This window comes from Sinocyclocheilus grahami, unplaced genomic scaffold, assembly GCF_001515645.1.
Source record: "Sinocyclocheilus grahami isolate Dianchi unplaced genomic scaffold, SAMN03320097.WGS_v1.1 scaffold231.1, whole genome shotgun sequence".
NCBI classification, from domain to species: domain Eukaryota; kingdom Metazoa; phylum Chordata; class Actinopteri; order Cypriniformes; family Cyprinidae; genus Sinocyclocheilus; species Sinocyclocheilus grahami.
The window spans coordinates 899,012-911,172 of record NW_015505410.1 but is presented as its reverse complement, the minus strand read 5'-3'; the positions used below and the strand labels follow the sequence as shown (position 1 = coordinate 911,172).

At 39.7% G+C, this 12,161-nt stretch overlaps 1 protein-coding gene across 1 annotated transcript; it reads right to left on the bottom strand.

Annotated features, from left to right (window-relative positions):
* Positions 1 to 8,365: 8,365 nt before the first annotated feature.
* LOC107597426 (transcription factor Sox-1a-like) lies at positions 8,366 to 10,226 on the bottom strand. Its single transcript, XM_016288474.1, has one exon. It carries the CDS (start codon positions 9,953 to 9,955, stop codon positions 8,951 to 8,953), a length of 1,005 nt encoding a protein of 334 aa, XP_016143960.1. The 5' UTR covers positions 9,956 to 10,226; the 3' UTR covers positions 8,366 to 8,950.
* Positions 10,227 to 12,161: the final 1,935 nt, after the last annotated feature.

The following is a 12,161-nucleotide window of genomic DNA, read 5'->3' as shown; positions in this document are numbered from 1 at the left end:
TTTTTTGGCAGAGGTCTCAGGTATTGGCTCTGCGCCTCAGAGAGAAATAACAGCTTTTCCTCAGCCCTGCAGAGAAATACTGCCACATTAGAAACAGAGGAACCACAGCAGTTTAAATCAGCTCCGCTGCTCAGCGTAAATAAGTCCATCAGCCATAAAGTCATCACTGTGTTTAAGGTTACTCTTCACAGAAACTGCATTTCTCTCTTTTTTCTGCAAACACATTAGAGGTGCAGGGTCAGAGTAATACGCATACTCACAAGGAGCTGACTGAAACAGAGACCAGCATGTGCATGAATCATCACAGTAATAGCTCATAATACGCAGCTCACACTTTCACTGAGAGTTTGGGCAAAATGCTTGTTTGTGAAGTGTGAAGAGAGTACTGGCAGATTATTCTGAAGATGAATTACTTTTTATTATTACTAGAAAATTTAAAAAAGAGTGCATGCAGGAAAAGTTAAAAGTCATCCACTGAATAAAAGTTTTTTTATTTAGTTTGAATTACTCAGTCTGAAAAAAGTGTGTGAATGCAGAGACTGAATTTGGTTTATTAAATGATCCTGTGTAAATGCCAATATAATGACCAGTTTATACTCCAGATATTTTTTAAATTCTGTTTTTAAAATTTAATGTTTTATATTATAATACAAACTATAAATATTGTATACAAACACACACACACCTATATATATATATATATATATATATATATATATATATTAATTTAGCATAAAATATGGTAATGAAGTATCAAATATGTAAAACCAGAAGTTCACACATTTGAGCTTCCATGTTTAATTTATTAATAATAAATTAAATATAGAATACATTATTTCATAAAATACAATATTCAAAACTTTTAATGTATGCAGTCAGGTACAGAGTGCAAGTATGTGTCTAATTCTGTATTTGAATGTAAGCAAAATGAATATTTCTGGTGTCACTGTTGCCGAGTGAATGGGTAAGGACCAAGTCCAAGCCTATTCAAGTTTCCCACCAATGTACCACCAAATGTAGCATTTTAATGAACAGTACTTTTGTTAACTGCTTATCATGTCTTAGAAGTAATAACAGTTTTAAATACCATTTTAACTCTATTTTGGTGTTGTTTAAAGTATAATGAGAGTATCATATCATGACATGAGCATATTGTTACACCACAATATTCAATAAACACACACACACACACACTCACACACTGAAAGGTGGCTAGTCATTCTGATTAACCTGAAGGTTGAGCTCAATCTAAACGTGTTTTTAAGTACTAGAGGAAAGTAACCACAAGGGCTAAAAAAAACAAACCTTTGTATATGAACACAGGGAGTCCATCTATATGTAAGAGCTGAAACAATTAGAGGGAAAGCTGCTTATTATTCACAATATGAGTGCCACCTTACTCACACCAGGGGCTTGTCACTGTAGACCACAAACTAACCGCAAACAACCTCAAAAACAATACAATGTATACGATTACTGTTGGATTGTCCATTCACATAGAAGGACACCATGTATCGATGCCCATTTTTTATCCTAACATTGAGCACAATGCACTGCAAAACAAAGAAATTTATTTTGATTAATTTTTTGAGTAGGAAAGATATCTGTGAGTTTTGTTTACTTTACTTATAACTTGAGTACATGTGCCTGAGTTGTGCTGTGGGGGATCTCATTAAAGCTCGCTGTAGAGCCCCAGTCATGATCTGTGCCAGACAGGCCATGTGTTCAGTAGTAAGCATGAAAGGTGCACTGAAGCTAGTACAGACACACATAAGCTTTTTCAGTGTTAGAGGAAGAACAAAAAATGTATGCACCAAATTTCTGCGCATTCTGCCAGGAACCTATGCATGCATAAAGGTGAGTCTCTGTAATGCATGTAAGCAGACACTAGAAAGAATAGGGAAGTGAGAGAGAAGGAGGGACAGGGAAATAAACGGGGCAGCAGCAGCAAAGAAGCAGTTGTACAGCAGACAAAAGAGGACACAGGAGCGGGAAGTAAGTTGCTGAGCTAGAGCACCCAGTGCTGTGAAAACGTGGCAAAAAGCCCCATCCCATTACAATGTAATTTCAGCCCAGCACAGACTTTAAGTAATAACACTCAGTGGGGTGTGTCATTATCACCCCTAACCCCTCTCCCCCCAATCCGTCACGCAGTCCTCAGGGCAGGTACTTCAACTGTCACCGACTGTCCACGCGGACTCCATCCACTTCTACAGCTTTAGCCCAAGCTGCTGTACACGCTTCCATATCCTTGTTTGTCTTTATTAAAAAAGGGGCCCATACAGCCAAGAGCAACAAAATCAATGACCAATCCATAAACATCAACTTCTTTTATTGTTGTTTCTTTCTGTCTCTCTCCCCCTCTTTCAGATGTAAAAGCAACACAATCAGACGCAGTCAAAGTTTATCCCATCACAAAATACAGAAGCACAGTGGGACTCCAGCAGCGGAAAAACACAAACAATTCTCAGGCCTATTTTCTGACCCCTGCTGAGAGGAAGGGCACCTTGTGAGATGGGTCAAACTAGACGCGAGAAAAAAAGTAATTTACAGTTAAAGTTGTCATTCTTTTTGTATATTTGCTAAAAGTTGTTTTCTAGGTGCATATTTGATCTCAGATTGAAAAATGGGAGAAAGTCAAACAAAAACAAAGGCTGATCAGCACCAGGTAGGGTTGTAAAATGACACAGTAAATAGATTTTCAAATAACTAAAATCATTATGTCTGCATAAACAAATTCAAATCTGTCTTTGTGATAAAATTCCTATTATGCACCAAATTATATGCTTATTAATTTGTGCTCAAATCTTCATTCGCTATGACAGGCAGGATTAACATATTCATATTCTTTATTGGATTTGTCCAAAAACCTGAAGCACTAACTTTGACCATCAATTTTAATTTAAAACAACTCACACGAGAGTCATATACAGAGGCGAGGCTAATCGAAGTATAAAGAGGCGGAAAGAAAGAAATGCAGGGCGCACATTAGAAAATGTATTACTAGTAAGTAGGCTATAATAAACTTATTAACTTACATTTATTAAAAGATTTTTCGCTTTTGCTATAGAGAACGTAGGCGGATATGTGTTTGAGTCGCGTTCCTTTCAGGACCTGGACAGCTCCTCAAAAACTTCAGAGCGCGTCTCATTTATCTCTTCAGTTGTATGCTATGCCACAAAACTATGGTTTCTGATATAAAATGTCAACTTTTATGGGAAAATCGCGAGTATTCCAAATTCCCTTCCGGTTCGCACAGACTTCGGCTTACAGTAGCGTTGTGTTACAAATGAAGGAAGAGTGTATTGGGAGAGAATAGTAGCATTGCAGCTGCGCTGAGCTGTGAAATTCGCCGAACAATTGGGATCACTGTTTGTCTTCCTCTCGCCTTTCCCCTCAATTAGCATAGTCTGTTGTGGCTGATTGACTACCATAGCCGGGCCGGGTAGTGCTTTTGTCCTCTAATCACACGAGGACAGCAGGGGTGACAGGACACAGGTGAGGCCAAGACTGGAATAGATTTATAGCATATTTATAAGGCTAAGCATGGGAACTGAAACATGACTAAATCTCAGAGACCATTGCCATTTGTATAATTCAGAAATCAAAGCCAACATAGTCTTGATCTATAGACTGCCACAATATGGTTACTTCCGAGTCCCAAAACCCACGCAAAACGGCTTAACGGGACAATCCGGAGCACGGGAGAAACTGATTGTGAATGGGTGTTTGCGCCCCGTTGATCTCAATTAGCCCTTGTTGATTTTGCGGAGGATTAAATTAGCCGTATAAAGTAAGACTGAGCCCTCACTTAAACTGAGGAAATATTGGCACTAGACTGTCCATATGTGCATGGTATTTTGAGGCTACATTCAAAATATTTAATATTTATTATATATAATTATTTGGACACACTTTGTTTGTGGACAGTTTTATTCATATAAAATAATCTTGTAAAATCAAGTCGATCACTTAATTAAAATGAGGAAAACACCAATAAATCTCTTTCTACTAACTAACAACTACACACAAGATAAATTAGCATGATAAATGTAGTTGTATATGATGTTGACAGGAAGAAAGACAAACACTGATCTCTGAACTGAGTACAACTTAGTACAACAGCATATGGCAATAAATTGAAGCTCTTCACCGCAGTGCTAAAACTTCAACATGACAATCTCTTCTTAATTCCCAACAGAGCTATAAACACAAACAAGCCTCTCCATCTTTCATATTGCTCGAAATGAGCAGAACACAATTTCAAAACTACTCGTTCCAATCAGGCCCATGCAAAGAAGGCAGGAAACTGAAAATGCTATGACAAAAATGACCACCAAGTAAACTTCTATGTTACAAATTCTGAAGTTATTACTACCTGTTTTTAATTAGATAATTTTATGTAAAGTGAACAAGCGTATAGCCGAGTCTAAAAGAGAAATGACAGTGGGCATAATTTAATTAAATAAGCAAAACCATTAAAAAGTCTCATATCGCCCACAAGTTAGCTACCACTGGGTTAAACTGAGCAAAAACTACGGGTTATTAAACTTCTGAGAGGCAACAGGAAGCAGTGGAAATACTGTAGGCAGATGCGTCGCCGCGCCCTGATTATTATTCACGCCTGTCGCTTTGCTGTAATGAGTGCGCGGCCGACTGTTGGCGCGCTGATTACTGGTCCTTGGGGATCCTGTGTTTTTCCTGAGTAATTGATAGTTAGACTCCGCTCTAATTAAATACGCTGCCTGCTTCATTGATGTAGATTTTTCGCACCGGGGAAAATGAATTGGGCACGGTGAGGGACAGCAGGCCTTTACGTTTTATGACTCGTCGTTAACCCCGAACCCCCATCTTACACGAGAAACTAGACTGGACTATTCAGAATGCATATGGCAAAAATTGAGACAGAAATGTGTGCTAAAAGTACATACAGACATTTTAGTTCACTGTCCTGATGAGACTGGGCATCGTTTTAATAGGCCTTCTGAAAGTTTCTCCTCTCTTCCCTTTTCGCTCACAAGGGAGAGGGCATTTAAGGTGTTCTTTTCCCACCAAATCCCTGACCGCTTCCCGGGACGCTTTGCTTTTTGTGTGGTCTCCCGGGTTGTCTTGCTCTGTCACTATAACTCTGAAGGGTTGCCCCGGTTTCCCGCACACCTGCGTGGCTGCCCGGTCCCTTCAGGAATTCGCTGGGGCTTGTAATCAGCTTTGTGGAGCCATTGAGTGCACGGCTCAGTGAAACTTCCCAACCTCACAGCGCGCTGGACCGCTGAATGGGAGTCACAGCGTGGGGCGCCTCTCCAAGCAGCGGGCCTGCCAAATTCCAGCAGAGTCTCTCACAATCATCCTTACACAGACCTCTCTGCCGAACACGAGGGCGAGAGAAAGAGAGGGATAGAGAGAGAGAGAGAGAGAGAGAAGGACAAAACAGACAGTTAAGGTACGGAAGGCTAGTTTATTAAACAAGCAGCTTGCTTCATAAGCGCCTTGAAAATTCATATAGCCTTGCATTGGTCAACTAGCATTTTTTTTTTAGATAAAGCAGTCTAGACTTTTTTGAACAGCAGTCGTTTTATAATGGTAATTGGATTCTCGGTGATGCACAACAACACGAGAAAATCTGTGAAAAGCAATCCCACGGGTGCATCACCAAATTAGTCCACTGAACTAGCCTACTGTTTGCGTTTCCGAGCAATAATGACGCAATTCAGACAAAAATCGTATTGAAACTTATGGGGCTGATTTACATGCGACAATACCCGGGCCCCTGGTCTGTGTCTGCTGCGGGTAAAAGAGACTGTTGGTCACGGTGGGGAACAAATGATTTATAATTAGCTGAAAGACAGCAACATTTTGGTAAATAAAAGTTTGAACAAAGTTGCTTTTTCGTGGCGTTCTGCATACATGCTTAAATTACTGCTCCGGAATAGCAGGCTGCAGAAATTACGGCGCAGCATCTCGCCTCTTGGAAGGGCGCAGGATTAAGAGGCAGCAAGATTGTTAAACATGTCAACGTGTAATTGCACGATAAGGCCCTCGCGAGGAATTTATTGGCCCAGTTGCTATTTCTATTCCTCCCTAATCTCGTTCAGCACATTCGTTCCGTGCAATCTGTCTCCGTAATCTTCTGTGACAGAGCAGCGACCAATAGCAGTGTACCGGGTTTTTTGGAGAAGGGAGAAAATATGCAGAGGCGTGATAAAGTGATGCTAATTATCCCCATTTAGGACAGCGAGTGCAAGAGATCGGGAGTTTTCGTACGAGCCAGCAGTGTTGATGGCTTCCCAGCACAGAATATATCGGTGGCTACAAGATAAGGGTATCGCACGTTGAGACGATTTATTGGTTCGAGTCCACCGCCACCCCTCCCACCTCGCACTCCATCCCATCCTTTTCACCCATCCCACCCCGCGTGCCTTCCCCTCTTTTGGCGGGGTAGTAAATTATTTTGGTTAAATTTACCAGAACGCTTCGCTTTAACCTGGCAAGTGCCGTGACTTGGTTCTCCGCCTCTCTATTTTCGGCGCTAATCCGTGTAGTTTTTCGTCTGTAGATAAACAAAAAGACAAATGGCTTCTGAGTGGACCTTCTCGTGTAGTGTCGGTAGTGGAGTGTGTTGAATGAGTTCAGAATTATGTACAGTTTAATTTAAGATAGGTGTTCATGAAAAAAATGAAGCAAACATACAAAAAATACTATAAGGCTAGAAACAATAATTTGAGGTCATGCTGCACCAAGATCGTTCAGTTTATGATGTACCCTATATTACAGTTATAACACTCCTGAGCCTGTTCTGCTTCATATTTATTTCAAGTGTGTGAAGTGGCACTTGCAGACTTGAAGGCCTCACATGCGCAACCCAACAAGAAAAAAGACGTCTGGTGCCATAGTTTTTTTGCGGCACTTCTGACACTTGTTGCTAAACTAGCCCCACAGAGACAGCAGGTGACTGTAATAACCTTTGACTCTTTATCCCAAAGGTCAGCGTCTCTGCTGGCTGATCAAGGTTACTGTTAAACATCACTCTGTCTCTGCTTCAGATCACACATTGTGTGTTCAGCCACAAAGGTCTTATAATAACGACTCAATTCTTCACATGCGGGGAATCAAGAATACATAACTAACCCAAAACAAACTAAATAGTAAATAACATACGAAATGAAAACATACAATTTTCAAATAATCAAATAATCAGAGACTATAGTGTTCAGTACAGTACAGAAATGTGTAGATTTGATTAATCAGTGGACCTACTCAAACACATATTTCATGTGAATTAAATCTACTTTTAAAAGAGAAACGGGCTTTTCATTACACGAAATATTGGAAACATCTCGAGTCAAATACACATTACATTGATGATGTTTTTAAACACGAAGGTGTGCTGTTTAACAGGTGAATTACTTTTCAAAATTTTTACTATTACTCAACAAAATCTACCCATACACAACTGATTAATTACGAGCCAAATGAACTCTTATGGTTTAAAAAATCAGGCTTGCTATAGAGGTAAACACGTCAGTTAAACAAAATGTGAACTGAACTGTAAATATTTTTGTGATAGATGAAATGACAGTTAATCTTTTAACTGTAGTTAATTTTATTTTCATGCTTCAAGCACTCAGAATTATAGACCTTCGGTACCAATCAAAGTCTACAATGGAATAAGCAATGGTGAACTGAGTACAAAGAGACAACCTAATTATAAACACTATATTACATATACATTATAAACAATTCAAATAATAAATAAATATAAACCTGAAGTCTTGTATCTTTAGTAACATTTAAGTATCCTGATATTTCATCAATGCAATACAATATTAACTGTTATCTAGTTTGTTAATCTATCTTCATGTTTTTTTTTATTTATATATTATTAATTTTCCTAAGCAGACGGCTGATTATAAAAGATAATTGTGCTCGAACTATTGACAAAAGTATAACATCAAAAAATGTCACACAAATAAAGCAATTTTTTTAAAGTACATTTAAAAACAACATTAAAGGTCTACAGGCCTATATAATCCCCCCCCCCCCCCCCCCCCTAAGAAACTGTTCAAGTTTCTATGACGGGTAAGCTCAAGAGTAACCCATTTAGAAATACATTTTCCCTGTTTTGATGCTTTCAAAGATCTCATTAGCAGCACGTTAACGCTTGTAAAATACACATAAAATATAATGGTCTTAGAGCAAAATAAAGCATTAGTAGTATCTCCCGACTGATATTTTGTCTTCAATCAACGAAGAGAAAAGTGTCTACTAGATAGTGTGGTAAATCAAACACATATTAAATGACAAAGTCTGATGCATTGGGTAATAAAACTAACACCAATTTAGAGCAGAGTAACTTTTTCTCCAATTTTATTTAGACCATGAATCAACGCAAGGTTAAGATTTGAACTGGCAGGAATGCATGTCATAAACTATGTACAGCAGCAGTGACGTGCCAGTCTTTTGAAATATTAAAACTTATTCACAATTTACAAGAAATATTACAACATAAATCTGGTACATTAATTCACGTGTACAAACGTTTTGGTAAATGTAATAAGCAGGAAACTCTTTATGGGCTTTCAAAAACATTTCATTGCGTTATTCACGCTAGACTTTTGTTATTATCAACTCAAAAGTCAATTTGCACAGAAACTTAAATATTTAAAGAATAACAGTATGTCGTATATTTCTTGGCGTGGCCAGAAACGCTGTCAGAATCATTTTTAAAGACGTCATATTTAAACATTATTTCACTGAAAGTTATACATTTGATAAGACCTCAGTTTCTCTCCGAAATGCAATCGAAACTATATTTACCTTTAATTTACAAGAACATTATAAAACATTCTGTACAAAAGTAGTTCAATGACCATCTAAAAAAAAAAAAAAGAGGTAAATATTTTTGGTGGAGTGATTCTGAATGCGCGTTACCCATCACTTTCCATCAGCTGTTTCAAATATGCGTCAATGGGACAGTTCCGTTTACTCCGGCGGTCGTGCTCTGATAGTGCTGCGGTAAGGCATGCAGTCTGCTCTGCACAGACGGATCCCCGGACTCACCGGTCGGTAAATACATACTAATCATCTCTCTCAAGTCTCCGGCGCAGGGGCCTCGGGAGTGTGTGGTAACCGGAGGGCTTATATTGGGTTCGGACTTGACGAGCGAGCTCAGCGTACCGATGGCAGCAGAAGAAGCGACGCTGGCGTTTTGATGCTGCGTGTATGATATCCCACCGTAGCCGGATGGAGAAGCACTCATGTAGCTCTGGGAGTTCGAGATGGGGCTGTACTGGAGAGCAGTCATATCGTAGCGGTGCATGGGCTGAGGGTTGTGCGGGTGATGGTGATGAGCGTGGTGATGATGAGACCCACTACCTGGGTGCTGGCTGTAAGCGAGCTGTGCCTCCTGCATCATCGCAGCCGCTGCTGCCGCGGCGGCCACCTGGCCGGAGTAAGTGCCGTTCGCCCAGCCGTTCATGTGCGCGTACCCAGCGCCGGCCGAGCCTCCGTGACCCCCGGGACTCTCCAACCTCTGGCCGACCCCTGCAGGACTCATCCCGACCCCAGCACCGCCGAGAAAGCCGCCAGCCAACGAGTACTTGTCCTTTTTAAGCAGGGTCTTGGTTTTGCGCCTCGGTCTGTATTTGTAATCCGGATGCTCCTTCATGTGCATGGCTCGCAACCGCTTCGCCTCATCAATAAAGGGCCGCTTTTCAGCCTCTGTCATCACCTTCCACTCAGCACCGAGTCTTTTGCTAATTTCAGAGTTGTGCATTTTGGGGTTCTCCTGAGCCATTTTTCTGCGCTGGCCCCGGGACCAGACCATAAAAGCGTTCATGGGTCTTTTTACGCGGTCTTGGTTGGCTTTGCTCCCCGAATTTGGACCCGTTTGCCCCGGATTCGTGTTGGTTTGGGGTCCCGGGGAATGAAGGTCCGTTTCCATCATCATGCTATACATTCAAGTGGCTTAGAAGTTCTCAACTAGCAGAGAAAAAGCATGAACTTTCGGCGCTCTGTAGTCCGCTTGAAGCAGGTGCCTCACAAACAAGTGGAGCTCCGGTGAAATGTGGAATTCAGCTTATTCCCAAACGTTTGCTGTTAGTTTCGGGGTCTCTTTTTGCTCCTGTAGCCTGTCTAGTGTCGTGTCCAACTGCCGTTTCACATCCACATTAATTGAACGTGCATTTGAGTTACTTTTCCTAGTGGAGTTGAAGAGTTAGTTAAAGCGGTGGCCATATGATGCGTTTTGACAGCGATTAAAATGAGCGAGTGGCCAATGGCGTTCCAGTGCGGAGCGATTTGCATGGAGTTCGGTCATGTGACGTAGACAACGAGGAAAGAACTAGTAGGCGGGGTGCACGAAAGGTCAACACCGCCCCTTCTAAAGTAGAATAAATACTGAGGTAGCAGTTTGAGCCTCTTCAATGGTTGCAATAAATGAACAGGAGGACAAATGGTAGATTTTATACATTTAGATGACATTACAAGATACGATCTAATTCTTCATAATAACTGTAATAGCTCCAGTGCTCCCCTCGTTAGGTCTTGCCAAATCTTTGTGTGTAAAGGGTAGCCAACTACTTGTCAGCTATGCATGCTGAATGTCTGTGATTACAAAACTGTTAAAGGAAAAAATGAAATGAATTTTTCATAAGTGCACTTTCTAAAATAGGATGTCAAAAACGTCAGTAGGCTAAAAACGACCGTCATTTCATTTCGCCTTCGATTTACATCTTTTTTGCCAAAGATAATCAACACACAATTCCGACTAAGAACTTTATAATTAGTTATTCTGTGAGTGAATCAATATAAAACCACACAATGGTTTAAGAGGTAAACAACACGATTTTAAATAGAGGTTCCTAAATCAAGGACACTGCCGTCTGGTGGTGCACTGCTAAGATCTTGAAGCGCGTAAATAAGATGACTGTAAATTGGTATATGGAAAACTCTAAAAGTCTAAAGTTGTCTCGAAATAAAAAGGCAACATACTGGTAAATGGAAGGCAAACATAAAGGTGATGTCTAAATGAAAATCAGACTGTAATTTGTATTTAACTAGAGCAAGGATAATTGTACAACATGTGATCCAATCGCATGACCGATCGAAAAAATTGTTCATGTAAGACGAGACAAATATATTCTTGACCTGGACCGCAAAACGATACTATTTTACCATCAAGATTGATTCCAATACGCATAAGATATAGAACTTGAATACATATTCTGCATTGTCATATTTTTTTGAATGCATATTCAATGTTGTCATATTTTTTAATATGTGACGAGAACGATATACTAAATCAAATCAACAAAAACAAGTTTTGACAAAAGATAAGGGATTTTCATTGCCCATGTAACAGTTTAGATATGGTTTTTCATTTACCCAGTGATGGCGTCTACTCTTTTAATGTTGATAAAATAATTATTTTCTTTGTTATGTATTTTAATTTAAAAAGACAATATTTGGAGAAATGCAATCGATTTATTAAACATACTTAAGATGGCACATCAATATGAAAGGTTTTACAAAGTATTGTTTTTTATTTATTTATGTGTTTTGTTTCAAATATGCCCACACCAAAGCAAGCTCCACCAGCACTGAGCAATAATATGACCAATAATTATATAATACTACTAATATTAGTAGATAGTATGGAACTTATTTGGCTGGTTTTAATTTAAACCATAAAATGTGCCATACAAGCTAACCATAAAATGTCAATTTGAATTTAATTCAAAATGTTGTCAAGATAGTTGAAAATGTTTTGTTAGTTTTGTGGCAATGATTAAGCAGATTTCATAACAATACATTTTTAAATACATTTTATTGTCCTTCGGATTAGAGCGCTAAACCACATTGTGACCCTCCTGGAACAACGTAGCTTGTCAGTTCTCATTCTGCTCCAGTGTCGCGCTCTTCACAGAGTCTTTGTTTTGCGCGCGCTGGGGGCAATAGGGCACTGTTAGCACACGTGCAAGAGCTGGGGTTACAGCAGTTATCCAAAACACACACGATTGTAGTCAAAAAAATTACAGTGATGTCCTTGTTATTTGAAAAAGAACGAAGAAGGCCTAAAAGTAAAATTGAAGTGAAAGTTTAATAGTAGTTGTCACACGCGCTTGCGATCGTCCAGTTCACAAAACATTATAAGTAGATGATGG